The 22,186-nt window shown below is 35.6% G+C and overlaps 1 protein-coding gene and 1 long non-coding RNA gene across 4 annotated transcripts; one reads left to right on the top strand and one right to left on the bottom strand.

The window, feature by feature from the left end:
* Positions 1–1,253: 1,253 nt before the first annotated feature.
* LOC131931839 (protein sprouty homolog 2) lies at positions 1,254–21,453 on the bottom strand. 3 transcript variants are annotated; one of them, XM_059288707.1, is made up of 4 exons: positions 21,356–21,453; positions 19,266–19,560; positions 7,279–7,351; positions 1,254–6,741 (listed from the first exon to the last, which is right to left on the bottom strand). In XM_059288707.1, the coding sequence occupies exon 4, from the start codon at positions 6,701–6,703 to the stop codon at positions 5,804–5,806; it is 900 nt and encodes a 299-aa protein (XP_059144690.1). In that variant the 5' UTR covers positions 6,704–6,741; positions 7,279–7,351; positions 19,266–19,560; positions 21,356–21,453; the 3' UTR covers positions 1,254–5,803. The 3 variants fall into 3 exon arrangements, with proteins under 3 accessions (XP_059144690.1, XP_059144689.1, XP_059144691.1); XM_059288706.1 differs by having other exon boundaries at positions 21,231–21,446; XM_059288708.1 differs by lacking the exons at positions 19,266–19,560; positions 21,356–21,453 and adding an exon at positions 12,284–12,433.
* On the top strand, positions 16,582–18,715 carry LOC131931841 (uncharacterized). Its single transcript, XR_009384364.1, has 2 exons — positions 16,582–16,819; positions 18,348–18,715. It is a non-coding gene; the product is annotated as an uncharacterized LOC131931841 (long non-coding RNA).
* Positions 21,454–22,186: the final 733 nt, after the last annotated feature.

Here is a 22,186-nt window from a genome sequence, read left to right as displayed (position 1 = left end):
CTGTAAAAAAGGGCTTAACAGTGCCTGTATGACTGAACTAGTTCACATCCTGTAGAAATGTCATAACAATGCCTGTACGACCGAACTAGTTCATATCCTGTAGAAATGTCATAACAATGCCTGTACGACCGAACTAGTTCATATCCTGTAGAAATGCCATAACATTGCTTGTATGACCGAACTAGTTCATATCCTGTAGAAATGACTTAACATTGCCTGTATGACCGAACTAGCTCACATATCCTGTAAAATGGCTTAACATATCCTGACCGAACTAGTTCATATCCTGTAGAAATGCCATAACATTCCCTGTATGACCGAACTAGTTCATATCCTGTAAATAAACCGGGAGTGATCTCCCCTAAACTTTCTCGAATATTCTTATATAAAATAACAGGGGATGGGAACTCGGGCTATAGACATGATTTTTAATCCATTTTAAATACTTAAAGTTTTAAAAATAGAATAAAATCTCTTAGACAAATTAATTGCACACCAAGTGAACGCCAAATAAAAAAGCGCATAATAGTGCGCAATATTATTAGTACTTTTAAAAATTACATTAGTTTTTTGAGAAATAGGAAGTAGCGTAAATTACTACTTCCGGTCAACGGAAATTACTCAAAATTTAACAGAAGGTAGAGAATTAGATCTTTTACTTACATGTGAAATTTCATTTATCTATCTGAAATTGTACTCAAGTTATAGGCTTTTGAAAAATTCAAAGTAGGAAAAGTACCACTTCCGGTTATCGGAAATCGCTCAAAAGTTGATACGGATCTACGATTTTGATAAAATACTTATATATGAAATTTCATCAACCTAGCTGTAACGGTACTCAAGTTATTGTGTTTACACACGGACACACAGACAGACATACGGACAAGATTGCAAAATTATGTTTTTCCGTATCAGTGAGATTACAAGACTTTCTCTATACTTCGTATATACGAGAAAGTAAAAAAAAGGGCTTAATATTGCCTGTATGACTGAACTAGCTCACATATCCTGTAGAAATGTCATAACATTGCCTGTATGAACGAACTAGTTTCATATCCTGTAGTAATGTCATAACAGTGCATGTATGACCGAACTAGTACATATGATCATATCCTGTAGTAATGTCATAGCATTGCCTGAATGACTAAACTAGTTCATATCCTGTAGAAATGACAATTCATGGCACTGTCTGTATCACCGTTATAATAATCAAATTCTCTAATTAATTATAATACAAAAACAACCAAGGCATATGGTAGTATTTACAGTGTGTTTAATACAACCATACATATAGTACATGTTCCATTTTACATTTGCATGGCAATATTATCAGATTGTTTGATAACATGACACTCAATAACGTAACAAAAGTCTTGACGACAACTTTTGTAAAACTGGGAGGGAAGAAAGAAAAAAAAAAATTCCAACGAAACAAATATCACAGTAGAGTGTTTGTAATCTTCATATCACTCTACACCCCTCAACAGAGCCCCAGCTCACAAATCTCCAACATCTATACCCCTCAACAGAACCCCAACTCACATAACTGACATTTCTGCCTAAAGGCCACACAACCTTCATTTCAATTTATTTTTAAATAAACCATCTAGCTATACAATTTTGATATTTTATATGAAACACGACAGGGTTATCTAGTATACGAGTATATAAAAAAGAGGGGGTCATGTCTTAATCATACAATGACCCCCTCTACCGACTACATCCCTGGCAGACAGAAAAAAATGTGTCCTGTTATTAAAGCAGTCATAGAACAGCAGATAACAAGAGCAAGCCGTAGGTCACTAGAGTTGGAATCCTGCAGCGTTGTGGGATATGATGAATGCGTCTATCCGAGGGATATCACCAGAACAAAAATATAAAATAAAACGCAATGCTGATTTGAATGGGCTACACGTATATTGTTGCCAAGATGATACAACACTAGTCTAGAGGAGTAGGAATCTTGAGTACTGAGACCTTGTCTACACGACAGCCAGACTAGATACCAATGAATGGAAAGACCTAATTGAGTTGAGTTGTGTGACTCCAATGGAAGATATAAAGACCTGGTGTGGGAAACACCTAAGTATCTTAACGATAGATCACCAGGTATGCTGTAGCTTTACATTGAGCTAGTTTTTTCTGATCAGTATCAATCTAAATCATTGTATGTACTGTACAACCAACTTCAGCTAAAATATTCATCACCCTACTCCTACTATGGAAACAGAACCCCATAACACAACCCTACACAAAAATACTCCAAGTTGGCCTATTACCTGAACACAGAAATTTACCAAATATTATGCTTGCCAAGCAAGTTACACTATAGTCAATGCAAGTTACCAAAACGACTTCCTTGGGATACATTTCTTAACCTTAGAATTCAAAAGAAGATTACCAAACAGTGCTTTACATTTAGCAAACATGTAAGTTATCAATACTAAACGAACAGCAGCCTAAGTTATCACTGCCATCCTGACCTAGCATTAGCTACCACTACTAGACAATGTCCTAGCCTGAACTACCAAGACCAAACTAACCTAGCCTTAGCTACCACTACCAAACAATACTCTAGACTAGCATGAACTACCACCATCATTAGCATTAGCCCCCACAGCCAACAGTTCTTCAGCCTTACTAAAGTACAACCCAGCTGTCTATGCACATGTTTGAGCTTTTGACAAGACTGTACACAGGTATCATCACATCTGTTGTAGCAATAGAAAGTCCAGCACTCGGACATACTGGCCAGTGTTCTAGATGACCAAAACAGTCCATCATTGACCACAACAGTCCATCACTGACCAATGTTGTAGCTTACCACAACAGTCCATCACTGACCAATGTTGTAGATGACCACAACAGTCCATCACTGACCAATGTTGTAGATGACCACAACAGTCCATCACTGACCAATGTTGTAGATGACCACAACAGTCTATCACTGACCAATGTTGTAGATGACCACAACAGTCCATCACTGACCAATGTTGTAGATGACCACAACAGTCTATCACTGACCAATGTTGTAGATGACCACAACAGTCCATCACTGACCAATGTTGTAGATGACCACAACAGTCCATCACTGACCAATGTTGTAGATGACCACAACAGTCCATCACTGACCAATGTTGTAGATGACCACAACAGTCCATCACTGACCAATGTTGTAGATGACCACAACAGTCTATCACTGACCAATGTTGTAGATGACCACAACAGTCCATCACTGACCAATGTTGTAGATGACAACCACAGTCCATCACTGACCACAACAGTCCATCAGTGACCAATGTGGTAGATGACCACAACAAAGTCCACCACTCGGACATCACTGACCAGTGTTGTAAATGACCAAATGATGGCCAGACAACTCCATGCACATCAGACACTAATGAGCCACCAAGACCGTACAGAGTCGCTGGTACTGGCGTGGTTTAAGCTCATCATGTTTATATATATGCATCTATGTATATTAAATATAACAACATGTGTATAAACATAGATGCATATATATACATATGCCAATAGATGATGCTGAACAGTGGACTAAAGCATTCCTCTAGAGATACTTGTTTCATTGTGAAGGATTAAAGTGAAATAAATAATAAATATTTCCATTCACTGTGGACCATAAAGAAAGTTATTGTACTGCTTATTAGAACTAGTTTCTCCATCTCTAGTCACTATAGACCCTAAGCTCATGATAGAACAGGAAGAAAACTACCAACTACAACCTATATAAAGTCATCTATCTTTAGATGCCTTGTGTTTTTTTGTTTAGATTTTCCTTTAATTTTTTTCTTTTACTATGAGAGTCAAACTGTTAAAAAAGTGGTCACTGTCGATTGACAACCAGCATGTATGTGAAGTTGTGTATGTTTAACCAGAGCACGTATGTATGTGTGAGCAGCGCTGGGGGGAGGGGGAGAAGGGGGACAATGGTATACTCAACATGGATGAATGTAGTTGTAATGTACAGTAGTGGGAGTCTACAAATGCCATTTAAATAGGAGAAGTAACACTGAACAGTGATCAACACTGAGGCGAAAAACACAGGTACATGGTTATGAAGAGGTTCTCAAAGTAAACGCCATGACCCCAGACTGGATTGTACAACAGTTGGATGAAAGAAATTTAAATATTGTCTCGAATCCATTTTAATATATGGGGAAAAATTAGGGCTGCGTCATTTTTTTCTAAATTTAGTAATGGGTGTCATGTAAAAAAAGAAAATTTGAGAAGCCCTGTTATTTATAAGTATAATTCTATAGGATATAGGAAGATCTGGTCTTTTCTATATAAAAAAAAAGATTGGAATATATTAACATTGTAGCTAACATGAACTGATGAACATCAGATTAAAATTACAGAGCAAATATAACCATACAAAACATAACAATTAACTTTAAAACTGTTTAGTCCACTGACGCAAAAAAAAAAAAACAGATTTTTCATCTGAATTAACTGCTGATAATAACTCAATACAAAATAAAAGATGAGCTACAACTCAGATACAAGAAAAAAAATTTGAACAATATTAATACTTCACTGAATACAAGGTATAAGATGAACAATGATGTCTAAAAAAAACTTAATGGCTGTTACATCAATTGGATCACTACCCCAGCAACAAAACTGGTTGTTTTTATTTAATGCAGTCCTAGTTTTTGACTTACTACCTACTAAACTGAAAGCTTAAAAAAAATGTGTGGGATTGTTTTAATGTTGGAAAACATAATAAAATACTGTCTTTTTGATATACAAGTTTATATTCTCACAATGGCTACATGTATGATTTTGAATGAGAGCCAAAAAAATGTGATTTCATATAATACATCAATTGGTTTGTAACTAATGTTATATTTATATATATACAAATTAACAGCATAATGAACTACTAGCTATTCTTTGCTTGTAATAAACATTAGTAAAATCTACGCTACTAACAGTTACAAGATTCTATTACTAATTTGACTACAACCTATATGTTGTTTCATTCATTGGCACTAAAACGGCTTTGTGGTTTGTTTTTTTAATAAACTCATCATCACGAACAGGTCTTTGAGCATTTATATACTATTGACCTCTCAGGTAATGCAATAATTTAAACTACAAATTCATGTTGTTTTTTTACATTTCAGTTGAATTCAGTCCAAAGAGCTGATCACTATACGCATGAGTTAAGTTCACAACAAAGAAGCATACTAATACACAAGTAACGTCATTAAATAAAACCAACAACTACATGAGTGAAAAATAATGAAAAACAATTCCAACCGCCATTTTTTTTTCTCGATAATTCTCAAAAAAATTAATAACCTCAATATGAGCAAAATGTTTTTGTTTAACTGAAATATAATTTTCTGTCTTTACTTACAAGTAACAACAGCAAACCAACTTTTGTTTTAAATACATCACTATGGTAACAGAAAAAAGTGTCGATATATCCACTTTGTTCATTGACTAGTAAGGAGGATTGGTCTATATCAACAAGCTCCATGAGAATGCAATCCGAATGATTGTTTGGAAACAGCTCCATGGGTTTGTGTATTGAATATGTTCTCACTCGGCTACCAAAGAATATTCAGCATGGTAAAGAAAAAACTCCACAGTAATACTTCTAGTGGTAGAGAGTACACCGTGGCTTAAAGGACATCCAAATAGACAAGTAATAGACTAACAACAGTAGCGATAATAATAACAACATTAATAGTTATAATAAATAATAGTTATTTTTTAAAAATAAACCCCCGAGATTCAAACAGAATCAGAAATAAAGAAACTGATATCACTATTACGCACTGGATGAGTCTGACTCTATCAAAAGCCGCCGTGTCTGCGAATGTTTGGAGTGACCCCCAATGCCTACGCCTCCACCTACACTGCTACCGACTCCGCCACTTACTCCTCCAACTGAAAGCACAGAAGTCTTATCATGTTTCACATTGCACTGACAACCTTTGCGCCTGCACCTCCTGTAGCAGGAAGTGCTAGCGGCCAGACACGCCTTGGCCGGCCAGTAAGTCCATAAGCAGGGGAGGCAGAGTGACATCATCCCCATCACAGTCCATCGCTGGCAGCAGTGGGGCGTCGAACAGCACCCGCACGGGTTCTCGTAGCACGGGTTATCCTCCTCCGCCCCGCAGTGGTAGAACATGCACTTCACACAACAGAAACATGTGCACACCTCCAGCACGTTGTCCGGGCTCACCTCACAGGTGTTGCGGCAGCACCAGTGCGACGGCAGCGAGCGCGGCTCCGTGCACGACTCACACTGACACTTGCCGCACTGCTCACAAATAATACCTTCTCCGTGGTTAAGTCCAGCTCTGGCCAGGGCGCTCCCACCGTTGGCACCCCCATCCCCGCCTCTGGTCCCATCTAGTAAATTCACCGGTTCCTTCAGAGGCGGAGATTTGGACGCTGGTTGCTGCGAGACAACCGGTGAGGGGGTGGGCGTCAGGGCTCCCCGGGTGGTGTGGCTGATCCTGTGGGCGAATCCTGGCGAGCTGCTCCCAACCCCAACTAGTGTGACAAGCTGGGGCTTGAGTGGAAGTGGAGGCTGAGCGCGGGGGCTATCCACATATTCATTGGTGGTCCTAGGACCAGACCTGGTCTGGTCCAATGTGATCACTGAGGGGACTTGCCTGCTGAATGTGTCGGGCTGGGAAATAGTTCTAAGGGATGTTCTCATTCCAGCAATACTTTTTTTCGACGAAACATCATCTTGAGCTGTTGTGAGAAAAAATTTTAAAATAATTAAAGTCAATTTTTAGTTTAGTTGAGCTGTTGAATAAAAAGGCACTTTAAAACAACAAAACAGTTATAAACTCTTCCTGGTTACTTTACTGTGCTGAATAATATAATAAAAAAAAAAAAAAAAATTTAAAGCCATTTTATATTACTTAAGTTCTTGTTTACAGTGTTTTTCTGATACACTGCCTTTCTTGCAAAAAAAAAAAAAAAAAAAAAAAAAAAAAAAAAAAAAAAAAAAAAACAGATGAAGTCTGCTTTATCTACCCCACAGACTTTCAGGGATCAAAGGCACTATAAGTGTTAGCTAACACATGAGGGAATATAAAGGTAGCTGAAACAAAGTGCTGTTCGTGCAATTTCTCCTTAAGCAGAGGCTAATAAAAAGTGATGAAGTGATCATCTCCTTTATGGACGGGACATTTTATTCATGCTGATTTTACAAAACAAGAAAAATACTCTACAAGCTTCCCTCTAGTAATTTTAAATTTAAAAAAAAAAACGTTTTACACTTACATAGCTAGCAGCTGCTTCTATGAATCCTTTAACAATAGTTGTGTGAATAAGGATGTTATCACCGATGGCAAACCTGAAGAAGAAATAACATAATGGTTTGAATAAGAGATATATACATTAATTCACTATGTAATTGACATGCTGTTAACATTTTTTTTTAGTCAAGCTTACTTTTATGTGCTCAAAAACAACTGTTTTTTTTATAATTACAATGTTTAGAAAAATTCAACTACTTTCAGATACTAATATAACTCAACTGAGTTATGTCAAAGATGCAACAGGATTACACTAAATGATACGTTCATGGGTTTAAAATATAAAACAGGATTAGAGTGACGCAGGTTGGTGTTAGCTCACTTAACCCCATTAACCACGAAAAGGTGGGTGGGAAAAGAAAACAAACTTGTATGGCTGGGGAATAACACTGGACAATAAGCTTTATGAGGGGAGGATATTGCTGACGTCAGCAGACTTAAAGCACTTGTTGATTATTAACCATAACAAGTAGTCACTGGTTTTTACAAACAGGACAGTAGAAATTTTTATAATTAAAACTGAAAGCTTTGATGGGATGGCATGGCCTAGAGCACGTCGATCCAGCTCTAATGGGTACCTTTACCTTTTTTTAAAAAAAAACTAAATGTAAGTATTAGGAGAAAACAAAATGCGTGGAAAAAAAAGGTTAAGTTTAAATAATAAACTTTTAACAAAGCTAATAATTATTCGAAAAAAATTGCTGGCTTGAGAAAACTCCAAAATCAAACAACTGATATCTTGCAGATCAGATTGTTCTTGGGTTAACAAAGGCCACGGGAGCATATCCAAAAAAAGAAACGAAGGGGTAAGTCATAGTCAATTGGCCATATGTTGCATAAAAATGTTGACATGTGATAATTGTACAGGAAGAAATACCTTCCAATATTAAAATTAAGAACAGAGAAGAAGAAAAAATAAGTACACTAATTTTTTTTTAAACAAAAAGCTTTTCTAATGATAATATTACTCATCATTTAAAGTCATTCAATAGACTGGTTAATTACCTGGAGGAGTATAATTTACCATATTCAAGGCTTTCAAATTAAGTTTGAAACAGCTAAACAGTACACTGCTGTGTCATTATTGATTGGGTTAATATAAAACTGTTACTAGATCTTGCGATACATAGGGCAAAGATGAGCTGTGTCAATGTGCAAAGTATTTAACAGGATTGTGTTGATAACAGCATTTAATAGGATTGTCTGGACAGCCATTTTAAACAGGAACCCCCCCTCCCAAACAACCACACTAAACAATCACTCATTACCACACAGTTAACATCCACTCAGTTCCACATATGCCCCCCCCATCAACCACTCATTACCACCCCCACCCCCCCAAACAACCAGTGAGTACCACACCCTCAACAGTCAGTACCACACAAATGCAACAAGACAAAGAAAACCAGCAAACCCCAATACGGCTTACTTAATATATTGTAAATCATTAGAAACTCACTAAAATTGATTCAATCAATTACCTAAATATTAACAACAATATACATGTTGCATAACACAAATCTAGTGGGGCATGACAGTAAAAAAATAAAATATAATTAATTGAGCTTGACTTATGTCCAGAAAAAAACAGAAGATGAAAGAAACTATTTTTAACTGCATGAATGTAACATATACAAAAATTAAAAACTATTTTTTGTTGTTTATTATCACAGGTTCAGCGTCTATTAATTAATTTTAAAAAAATGTTTTAAATCCAGGATTAGTCTGCTAGTTAGCCCTGATTTCATTCAGCGCAGATGGGTATCTGACTAATATAAGGGAACGTAATGTGGTTGAGTATAAATTACATCCATACAATTCCAGTTTAATGACCATAAGAATTATGCCTAGCTAAACACACTTTATCACACAGTTAGAGGTACTTTAAAAAAATGCAGTAACTATTTGTTTGAGGGTCTTGTTCATTTTTAGTTTATGTTAACTATAGGAGTAGGGAAAAAAATTGTGGATTTTTCCTCATATGCACATCATTTTGTACTTTGTTTTATTATATAAACAATATGTTTGATAACGGGTATCCATCGTACAAAAATATAGCTCAACTCTATAACACTAATCCTAAAATATGGTAAAGTAAGTAATTATGTTTAACGTAACACTCTATATAGTAGGTGAAGTAGAAATCCTGCTTCTTTTATTTCAGCATATCATCGGATTGTATGGTCAGCCTTATACTCAACTCAGGTACGTGGTCAGCCCTACACCCTACCACCTTTGATTCTCCTGACGCAACTCAGGTACGTGGTCACCCCTACAACTTACCACCTTTGATTCTCCTGACACAACTCAGGTACGTGGTCACCCCTACACCCTACCACCTTTGATTCTCCTGACACAACTCAGGTATGTGGTCAGCCCTACACCCTACCACCTTTGATTCTCCTGACACAACTTAGGTATATGGTCAGCCCTACACCCTACCACCTAAGATTCTCCTGACTCAACTCAGGTATATGGTCAGCCCTACACCCTACCACCTTAGATTCTCCTGAGACATCTCAGGTATATGGTCAGCTCTACACCCTACCACCTAAGATTCTCCTGACTCAGGTATGTGGTCAGCCCTACACCCTACCACCTTTGATTCTCCTGACTCAGGTATGTGGTCAGCCCTACACCCTACCACCTTTGATTCTCCTGACACAACTCAGGTATATGGTCAGCCCTACACCCTACCACCTTTGATTCTCCTGACACAACTCAGGTATATGGTCAGCCCTACATCCTACCACCTTTGATTCTCCTGACTCAACTCAGGTATGTGGTCAGCCCTACACCCTACCACCTTTGATTCTCCTGACTCAACTCAGGTAGGAGCTGGATGAACTCAGGGACATCCTCGAATCCAGTATGCATAAAACTTGAAATGTTCCAATTAGCTTTCATGTGCTATTCAGTTCTACCACGTGTTACCCTATTTAACATAAATGTCATCTTATAAGTCTATAAAAAAATTACCATTAAATGCAATATAAGCTGTAACAAGAAGTGGTTAGGGCTTTAAATAAAAATTGCTAAACAGCAATTATCAAATATATTATATCCATATTTGAAATGAATCTATATTTAAGTATTTTAAGTTACTGATGGAAAAAAAAAAGTGAACCAATTATAGTTGAGCTACCCCCACCTCATAAATGTGCAAATGCTTGACTCATTCATCATAAATGTTAATTAAACACAGCTAAGCACTTATTTTTTAACACAGACATTTATAACAAATTCTCTTAAACACATGTTATCTATTTCTAATGGTACTTTATTGATACGGATTAGAACCTTACACTGCCTTTAAATGTATTTAAATATAGAGTGCTGCTATATAATCCTTTTGCAGTCATCCCCTACTTAAACTGGCAGAATTAATTAATACTTTTTTTTAGTCCATTGACCAACTGGGGTATTCTTGTTTGATAAAGCTATTTTTATGCCTCTTCTAAGATATGTTTTTTTTAGGTTTATACCACTTAACTGTTTGACAAATATTACTAACACAGTCAACACTATCTCTAGCCCTAATACCCCAAACTGATTAATTTCTTTAATTATTGAATATTTTGGTTAACTTTGGAAAAATTGTAAAATTTCACACTTTTTTATACTTCATGTCATATGCTTATAACAAGTTTACCTTTAGGTAAAATGTTATTATTTTTAACTGTGCCCACTACAAAAAAAATGTTCTAAGAAGTAGTATTACTCAGAATAAATGGTATGGTTAAAATAAGGGTTAATTAATATACATAACCCCTCGAATAAATAGGATAATTTAGAATAGTAAACAAAACAGAGAGCACTAACTACAAGTCATGTCACTACAGAACAAACACACAACAATTTTTTTTAAAGTTACACTGATTTCGACTAAGCAAACTGCTAGAGGGTATAAGTAGTGGTGTAGCGAGGTCGGGTGTCACCCGGTGCGGCACTTAATGGTGTCGCCCCCCCCCCCCCCAGAGGCGTAGCGATCCTTCCCGTGGACAAACTTTCAATTTGCACCCCCCCTAAAAAACTTTCTGTTTGCACCTCTTAAATTACTATTTAACACTCGAATTAATCACTTAATTAAGTTGAATTATCATTTTTCACTATATATTTTGCTATTTTTTGCCTTGGTGTCACCCCCCTAAATGGTGTCACCTGGTGCGGTATAAGTAGTCAAGTTAGCTGCATCTGTTAATTTTTCCCAATCATTTTTATTATGTGGTGTATAGCCTAGAAATAAAATAATATAAATTAGCAAATTAAGATGCCCAAAGGGATCATTCATAAAATAAGGGTTTGTAGAAGGGGGGGGGGGGGGAGGGGAAGTATAAGTGATTTTTTTTTTTAAATAGTGACTTTATTTTATATTTCTTAAAAATATAGAAAGTGATGAGGATTTAAGCTTGGGGAGGATTTAGTTTTGGTATCTGTTAATTTCAATGATTTGTGTTAAGCTAGATTCCAGTGCTATATCGAGATGAATATATATATCTACTAGATCTACTATTCAGCCCTCTTTTTATTATGAAGATTATAATTTGAATAATATAATATGAAGATCTAGAATAAGGAAGGTTACATGATCTAGAAATCAACATCTATACTAATCTATATCTAGATCTAGATCTTTTTCTAGATTTAGATTTAAATCTAGATCTAGATCTACAGGCCAACTTATTACTTAAGCTTTAAGTTTTAGAATCTAGTCTAGCTCTAGACTCTAGAATGATTCTCATTCTAGCTAGATCTAGAATCTAGTCTATTCTAGATCTAGATTAGATTCTAGAGTAGATCTAGAATAATCTTATATCTAGAATCTAGAAAGATCTAGATCTAGAGAATCTAGATTTAGATCTAGATCTAGAGAATCTAGATTTAGATCTAGAATCTAGACTAGACTGTGGATTGATTAGTTTTTAAAGTTAAGTCTACTGAGCTACTCAAGTTAAATAAAGCCTACGAACCATATTCAGCAAAGCGCATATTCTGCAGCCTTCAAAATACACACATAATTCATAAATCGGTCCGAATACAGATCTAGATTCTAGATGTCTAGATATTTTCTAAATCTAGAATCTTGATTTTAATAATAGAGATCCCAGTCTACGTGAGAGAACAGACGTTTCATTCGTAACCCAATTTACATGAAATAAGGCCACTAAGGGTGACCTCCCTTTGTACTTCCGGACCAGGTCGATTCAACTGTTTACTGTGCGGGGGTGTGTGAATAGAGAACACACCGAGGCTTTTAAATATCGGACCAGTCTTGTTTACGTTTTGAATTGTCAAAACAGCGTTTGTTCATTTACAAATTATAAAACAGTTATGAAACAACGAATTTTAAATCAGCATTGATTGAGTTTAATCGTAATAGGAATGATTTTCTATTTGGTAGCAAATGTTCATTTAAAAAAAAAAAAAAACTTAATGTTACAGGATTAGTCTAAGAAACATTTCACTCAGCAAAGGGAAAAGGTTAAATATTTCCTAACTCGCTGCTCCTTCTCGGCCCCTACCTCCGGGACCCCGTTCTCTTATACACAGCGCTTTATTTGTGTAGAAAAGATTAGCCTGTTGGCAGCCTTACAGAACTGGCAATTAAGAGTATAATGTTATTCCCGTTTCTATTTATAGACCCTTTATGGCGTGTAAATCGTAAGACGTTCAAGTCTGCTAGACGCGAATCCGCGAATACAGTTTTTTTTAAAATGTGTACGAAATCAGCACAGTTCATTTGTATACAAACTTGTGTTGGTTAACATGCTGGTAAAATACAAGTAGACCAGTGTAGCCGTGCTAAACTACTTGAAAATTGTGTGTGTGTGTGTGTGTGTGTGTATGTAAAAGGTGCATGAATAGTTTGTCGAATGGTGCCATCCTTTAATTTACGCTTTAAACCGTTAGATCCAACGAACAAAGGGTGGTATCCACTTCCTTCCCAAACGTGTTTTACTGCGCCATAGCCCAGTGCTATCAATGAAAAGAAACTGCCTGTTGATTTCAGCTCGTTTACGTGTATGTGGGTAGGGGGGAATGTTGAAGGTACTACAGCCTAACCGTCAACCCTCTGCAGTTGGGTAATCAACTAATGTGGGGTAGGGCTGATTGCGGTGAGGTTGAAACGGGCTAAATCTAACAAACCCCAGCGAACATGCTGAGTATTATCACAGCAATTCTCAAGGAGAAAAAAAAACAAGCAACGCATTAAAGCATTATATAAGAAAAACAACATTTCAGGGTCTCTGGCTAAAGCGCGGCAGGTGCCTCTGGTAAGTGTTTCTTTCAAATACACACACCCTCGTTTGAGGGGGAGGGGAAGAGATTCTACCGTACCCAGAGAGGTGCCTGGACAGTGAGTAGCATACGCGGTCAAACACCAACAGTGCACAACACTGAAACTATTTGGTACGAAACAATAAAATATATAACCAGCTAAGTCATACTGAAACTTTAAAGCATATACTTTGTGTTAGGGTACAACTTGTGGGCAGCTTTCCCCTTTTCGAACTTGCCGGTTCATGGTGAAGTAGAGTTGACTTGTTTCTATGTCCTCGGCATATGAAGGGATAGTGTGGTCAACGGTATGCCCAGGGACGATTACCTGACCTGAACCCGGATTCGAACTTTTAGACTCCCAGGTTAGCAGTGTAGCGTCTAGCCCTGTACCACGCCGTCCCCCACAGCTATGTTCAACAAATTAAACTATAACAGCCTTGTGCATAACAAATCAAATGACAGCCTTTCAACATGGGACAAATAAACCAACACATTTCAAACACCCTCTACCAATTTTTTACAGTGCGTAAATCAAAAAGATTTTTTTTAAATTAAAGATTAATACGATTGTGTTAATAAACAGAAAACATCGTAGTTGTGATAATATATAACACAAGATCTACCGGAAAACATATATACAACTTTAATTTTTACATAGATCTATATCTTGTTAGATACAGGAGTTAAAACAAACTTATTTTTCTCTATAAACCAACCAAAAAAGGTAGGACAACAAAATGGGACAGTGACAGTGAATCGTCTATGCACGTTTGATGGTAGTATGAAGAAGGAATTTTTTTTAAAACAATAGATCGGAACACCAATATCTTAATGAAATTCAAAAATAAAATAGTTTACAAAATTCATCAAAAACATTTCGAAACTCAATTTTAAAAAAATATTACTAGTAGATCTATATGCCTAGACCAGAAAAAAAAACCCACAAATTATAGCCTATGGTGTGTAGGTTAATTTTTTTTTGTTTACTAAACTGAGTTTTTTTTCAAATAATAATACATAAGCAGATGTTTGTGTTTTTGTTCAGGCTGAGTGCTGGATAAAAACAAAATATACACGTGAGACTCTTTTTACTAGATTAAAATTTTTAAAAATTTTACATTGTTAGGAAAAGTGACGGAAATATTTGATGTTTAAACGTCAAAGTACGTATCCGTGTTAGAAGGAGCGCATATAAAAAGATTCTCACGATTAAAACGCCGTTATCGGCTCAACAGCTTGAACCAGTGACTCACTTCGCTAGACCCCGTGAGCTCTTTGGCGTGGGGGGGGGGGGGGGGGAGATGGGGGGCAACACGCTGACCTCCGTTCTACACAGCTATCTGCACACATGTGGTGACGGAGTGCAACGGTTAGATGGGCTTGGGGCCTGGGCTGTTGCACGGTTGTAAACTGGTTGTCTGCTCTTGCTGGGAATTCATTTTTCAGTTTCAGCCAATCCCAAACAAACAAACAAAAAAAAATTAAAAAAAAAAGAATAATAAAAAAAATTCGCTATGTTTGTAAATTTTAAACGTTTTCGAGCAATTAAAAAAAAATAAAAAAATTCCAAGAATAAGCGTTAGCACTTAAGACTAGTAGACCTAGTACCAACTCGCCATCATTCAAAATTATCAACGCTTTAAAAAAAAATAATTTAAATAAATAAAAATAAAAGTAAACGGCACGAATCTGGTACCGGTGCTAGTAAGTTATGCTGCAACACGGCTCCGCGCTAAACAAAAAAAAAAATCCGTGCTAGCGGTATTTTAGCAGGAACAGGGCTACATGGACGGAAAGCCGTGCGCAAGTTCGACGGTGATCTAAAAATAGACCTCATTGCGGCAGGACAAGCTAGCTTCAGTGAATTCCATTGTGTGGAAGTGGCCCATGCCACTTTCTCTTTCTGGAGCCCACATGCAAGAGCAGAACTTTTTACTTATGGTGCACGATAACTGCGGTTACTATAGATAAGTAACACCATCGGTGCAAAGTTCAAGGTCGTGAGTGGGTTCAAAATGGCGCTATCATTGTGACTCACGGCGGTAGATTGTTGTTATTTACGTTTTCGTTTTGCTGGCATCTCTCTCGGTGAATTAAAACCAGTGCTATTTACCAGCAAACAACAAAAATAACGTAGATCAAAATAAGGGTTACTCGCACCAACCACACATGCAAGCTCTATAAATAGCCTGGAGAGGAGGCTTACACTAATACAAAAGAGATCTAGATCTATAATCTATATCTAAACATGATCTCATGCCCTCTTCATAAAAGCTGGTTATTAAAAAGCTATCAACTTAGACAGAGTTGAATAATTCCTTCTATTTGGTTTTATTCACGACTGTATCCAATTTTTTAAATAATATGCTAATTACCCGTGTTTTTTTAAAATAACATTTTCGACTAGAATCTCGATCTAAGAATCTACATTAAATTTAAAAACGAAATTTTTTAAACCCTTGAAAACATTAATTCAAGTGTGGTTCTGTTGTTAAAGATTCAGTTACAAAGTAGAAAAGAATATAGATCTAGATCTAGGCCTATCGCTTTTACAGGCCATAATGAATGTTACAAATTTCTATTTGGGTGCGATAAAAAAAAAATTCTATTCAAACCAAACCATGTAAAGAATACTAAAAAAAAAAGTAAATGAGTAACGCATTGAAGGCACAGGTGCAGGGGATTTTGTAATGTCAGCTCCCATTCTTGGCTGACTTTACATAAATAAGGATTAGTAACGGCTTGACTAGAAACCGAGAACCAAGGTATGCTCAATGGTTTGGCCTTAATGAATGGAGCCAGAATAGTAAACATTACCGGGGCTGAAGGTTGTTTTGATTTAGGTAGCAAGGGCGATACTCCCCTTCCCCCTCTACTGTACTGTATGGTAAACAGCGATAATAATATGTGCAGTATTTATAATATTAGAACAATTAAAAATTAATGAGTTTAAAACAACAATTGAAAATAATGATTATGGCAGGAAACAGATTAGTACCGGAAAATGCATATTCGATCTTCGCCGTTCATAAACTTTCTAACCAGACATCGTTCGGGGATTTTGTTTATACTGATAAATAGAGCTATGTTTTTACAAGCTTCGTTAGCAACATTTTTGTGGAATACGTTTTTTATGACATTTTGTGCCGCGGCGAAGGATGCGAAGTATGCAAATCTGGACGGAATGGATCTACTTGGAAAAGTACGTGTACTGCACTAATAAGGTAAGAAATACTATTTTGTAAAAATAACTATTATTTTTATGGATTTTTCATTAGAAATGATTGCTGTAAATTATGAAAGTAAAAAAAAGTATATTTGAATGTGTTTTTTACTTTAATTTGAACAAAGTGAATGGCCATAATTACGACACATCGGCGTCGTTGAAAGCGGGGATTTCAGTTAATTTTTTACGGATATAAAATTGTATTTTTTTCCTCCGAGGCATGTACTTAAATAACAGTTTAGTTAAATGTATTTAATTCTGTAAAATATAAGTATTATTTTGCCGTAGATACTTTAAAAAAATTTTTTTATGATTTTCTGTCGGGGAAAATCGATATTCGCACCATGCACGCACGCGTAGTAAAACTAGACTTATCTTTAAAACACGAGAATCTTGAGTACACTGCGAATAACAAAGTTTTTAAATTTTAGTTTACTTTTGACTTTAAGCCATTTGTTTTAAATCGAAATTAATTGATAATGTAATTATTTCAAAGTAAAAATTTTCCGTCTGATTGGGTTCTAATCTTCGCCCACTGAACCAGCTTACGCACGACATTCGCGCGAGTCTGTTTCTTCGCAATAGTCTGTATAGTGTCGAGGGCTAATTCTAAAAAGAATCGAGTCCTTACTAATCCAATGTTTATTAAAATTAGATACAATTGTTGGAACGCATGAGAAATAACAAATTAATATTTCTTTAAATCTATAGCCAAAAGAAAGTAGAACTTTATAACTCTGTAAATTATGAATCGAGTGACGACTGTCGTGAAAACGGGAGCCATTTTACTCTTTTTTTTTAGGGTGACCTACTTTATTATATAATTTTAAAATTCATCGATTTGATAAGCAGCTGAGTAGCTGACTACGCATGCGATATGGCTGGCACGTTTTGGGATAGGGATCGAGTACACCATAGAATTTTTTTTTTCTTAGAACTAAGCGTATTTTTTTTTAGATCAAAAGATACTTACATATCAGTTGTTGATTTCAATTTCATTATAGATCTAATCACTAACTTCAGTTTTTAAAAGTGATTTTGCATCTAGATCTAGCGTATTTTCAAAATTACGTAAATCTAGATCTATTTTTTAGATCTAGATCTAGATCTAGATCTACTTACTATTTGACAACCGTGTCAGTAAAATGAGGTCAGCGCTTCCAGATTCTTGGGTTTTAATTATGTTTGTCATTTTGATCTATTATAAGTAGCATTAAAACAACTGCATCTATTATCAACATTGTTTTTATATGCCAGTTCTAATTATACATTCTGTTCATTACCAATTCTAATGAAATCGTATCAGGCCCTAACACCCTGTTCACCTACACTCCTACACTGACACTACACTTGAAAGACGCCACAGAGAGTCGTAACTTTAAATTAATGTTTAAAGTACTAAACAATTATAATTAGCCATGTAAATGCTGCAACTATATTAAAAATTGGCATATAGACATATTTTATTAATTATGTTTTTTATATAGACCTTCTATATTTAACTCTGTTATTTTTTTCTTCCCCAGAGTGTTTCTAAAAGCCAGAATTTTAAAGGGGAGGGCGGTCGTTTTTTTTCTCAAGAATAATTATAGAAATAAGCTATAAACTGGTATATTTTGTAAAGTTTGACACATTTACAAATAAATGTATGCCTAAGTGACATTTCTGTGTAATTATATTGTTAATTTTGTGAATTTCGTGGATTTTTAGACCTCACTACATTTAGATGTAAAAAAAAATCTCAGTTGAGTGAGTGTGGTTAATCTACATTTTGAACGTGATGTAAATGTCTAGTGCTATTAATTTTTATATTTTTGAATTCCTCGATTGTTAAGCAACAAAATTGATATATAATATGTCAATAATTGTTACTTTGAAAATTGGCGAAAATCGACCCTAAAAGTAGATGCTTGAGGGTTGAATCTGTTTCCTGCCTTATCACATTATCATAAATTGTGCTAACATATGGTGTTTGGGAACTTAGCCATAAAGTCGACTGTTTAGCTGAATCAGGCATAACCCATACCCACCATCGCATAATTTGTAAGCTGTCGATATTTAATATCGATTACTTGTAAGTTGTGCCGATAGCAATGCTAGAAAACTTATGAATAAATAGGTTGGTGACCGCTACATGAGCCTTAGGAAAAATGAGGGCCGATACTAATCGAAACCTATGTATCGCAAACTTTTAGTTCAGTTGGAAAAAATAGAGCTAAAAGTAATAAAGTCTCTAAAGGTTATTTTATGATTGCAGTATTTAAATGATATATAGCCTATAGATCTAGATCTATATCATCTATGGATAGGCCTAGGTCTAAACATATTTTAATTTTAATAGATTCAAGAAAATCTTACAAGGTTTACAGATTACACTAAATAGCGTGCGTTTGCTTATAAAATATAGAAATCTACACTAGAAATAGAATACATAGCAAACTCACCTTTTTAAAGCCAAAAATAAGAAATCCGAAAGTAATGCTTGCTTGGTTATATCCACAACAACGACTGAAAACTACAAACAAAGCCTAAAGCTTGAATCCCCGTAGCGTTAGTCCTGCACGGGCGATCAACTGAATCACAGTGGTGCGAAAAATCTGTTTTCAAAATGAATTTTCAGGTGGTTCGTATGTTCACTAGAAACTTCCGTATAATCCTGATGTCTGGTTAATGTGTTCAACATTGCTTTTATTTGCCTTTAATCACAGAATATTTGGTCTAATTGATGGATGGAATTTTCTGTGTAAAGTGGAAAATAGCAAAATAAATTAACAGGCCTGCAACTTACTACAGATTCAATTCTTAGAATTCACGAGTAAATGGGTTGTCTTCCTTTATATTTCCTTACGTGATTAAAGAGTCTATAACTTAGGTCTATCGTTAATTCAGAAAAAAAAAATCAATACAAAGCCCACTCAAAGATGGGATTTAAATTTCAAAAGGCAACACAGCTGTAGATTAAGACTTAGATCTAGCGTCTAGTGTAAGTGAACTAATCTAAGTTTTAGATGTATATGATGTAACTACGTGCAAGAAAATCAATGAAAGTGTAGGTGGGGATGTAACAAATATTGAATGGTAGGGCAGGCGTACACATTGATCTACTCGGCTAAATTAAATATACCAATAGGCCTAGGCCTACTTAATATAATAAAATAGCATCCTACAATCTTCAGTTAGATCTAGAATCTAGATCTAGGTCGGAGTGGCTAAGACTAATGTTTATTTTGAAAGGACACTTAAGTTAAAGCCACTATCAACAGTATTAGTTTGGCAAATTGTGATAACACTACCGGTGACAAACTTGTTCATGTTATATGATCTAGGGCCTTATATCTATTGACTATTTATTCTAGATCTAAATCTAGATAAAACCTACATCCAGGTGACGACTCTAAATGATTAGTAATTAAATGTAGACTAGTAATTAACTGTGAACTCTGACCCTGTCTTTACTTATATAACTATCACGAAAGTAAGCAAAGTTCATTAGGAAGTAGATTCCAAAGTTAGAGCAAATTCTAGATCTAGATTAGACTAGACTAGATCTAGACTGTCACGTGTATAAGCTATAGGGCACTTTATATTCTAAATCCGGATTCCGTATTTCTACAGGAATTAGTTAGATCTAGATTCTAGATAATAATAGTGTAGGTCCCTAATCTGGATGAATATTTTGCTAATTAAGCCCTAATATAGAATAGATCTAGACTCTAGATCTACCTATTAATTTAATAATAAGATTCTATCGTGTAATACATAGATTTAGTAACGGAATAGCAGCTTAGTAAAGTACACTTTAGACTTAAGGTCTAGTCTAGATAGATCTAATCTAGATGTAGAATCTAGATCTAGAGATCTCTAGAATGATCTCGTCTATGTGTTCTTGCGTATGAAGTAAATAAAAACTTAGAAAATCAAGAGTCTGGAACACATTTAACAAATAATTCGAGATCTAGGCTCTAGATTTCTAGATCTAGATGGTCTAGAGCCTAGATCTCTAGTAAAAACAATCCAAATGCAGGGAAATTAGATTAACAATTGTGTTTGGTTGCCTTTTAGGACTTTTACTTTCAGGCTTTTAATTTGATGAAATAAAACACCTTATAAAACTGTCTCTAGATCTTAGTCTAGAATCTAGATTTAAGATTATATTTTATAACCAACAAACACACAAACAAATCAAAACTAAACCAGTCTACAAGATTTTAGATCAAGAAATCTAGATTTCTAGGATCTATAATCTAGATTTAGCATTAAACGACGTCAAATCACAATAACAGGCCGCAATAGTCTAGAATTCTAGATTTCTATTTTGTGGGCCTATTTTTTTTTTTTAAATCAAAGCAAAGGCAGCTCGATCTTCACTCTAGCTAGCTAGACTCTAGTCTAGTCAAGTAGTACACTACCTTGGAACAAAATATGAAATCCAGCTCTTTACAAAATCCAAGCACAAAAAATGAAATGTACACTGGGTTTTTAAGAAGAAATAACCAAGGCACTAAGTTAAATACAAAATAAAATGTATGGAAACCTTTATTCTAAAATAACAGTAGTCCAGCACCGCCATTCGCGCAGATGTAGCCTAACAAATGATTCTATGCTCCAGCGTCGGCTATGCTATCTACCCACCGTGAATGGAGTGGCGGATGCGGCGTAGGGATTTTCTTGCATACATTAAGCCTAGGCAGATGAATGAAACGCTCGCTAGGCCGTCTAAGTGGGTGACGTTTGCGGCAGAGCTTTGCGAAGGCTGAAGCTGTGTATTTTAAAGTAAAATGAAGTAATATATTTTAAACAAAAAGCAACAATAGAATAAAGAACCTGTTATTTCTAATATGTATACTGTCTAATGCTATTTTTGCATTTTTAAAACGATCGAAGCAAATCATGACTGTTGTTTGGAACTATTTTTTTCACCACCGCACAAAATGCCTACTTAGCATATTTCATATGAATGAGTATCACGTGACCTGACCGCATTAATAATGGCGTCGAATCCCGGTTACGAACGTAACTTATCGAGTGACCTTCTTGTGACCATTTTACTCCCCCCCCCCCCCCTACATCCCACCTCTTCAATCGTCTTTTCATTGATAATGTGTTTACAGTAAACAGTTAAAAAAAAGGGAAGAAAATGCGTTACAAAGTTAAATAAAACAGTAGCCAAATTCTTGATAGAAATGTGTGTATTATTTTTATTTTATTTTTGAATGTGTATCTTACATTAAGTTGTCCTTGCTAATATTATTTTAAAGCCAAGTTGATTTACTTTACGGTGCTGTTTTTGTGTGTGTTGTTTTGTTGTTGTGTCACTTGTGTTGTGTTCCCATTATTTCTAAGCATCTGTCGTGGGCACACTACA

The sequence above is a fragment of the Physella acuta genome, unplaced genomic scaffold (assembly GCF_028476545.2).
Source record: "Physella acuta isolate Inbredline_101_S28 unplaced genomic scaffold, ASM2847654v3 ptg002043l, whole genome shotgun sequence".
NCBI classification, from domain to species: Eukaryota; Metazoa; Mollusca; class Gastropoda; family Physidae; genus Physella; species Physella acuta.
This window is presented reverse-complemented; position numbering and strand designations above follow the sequence as displayed.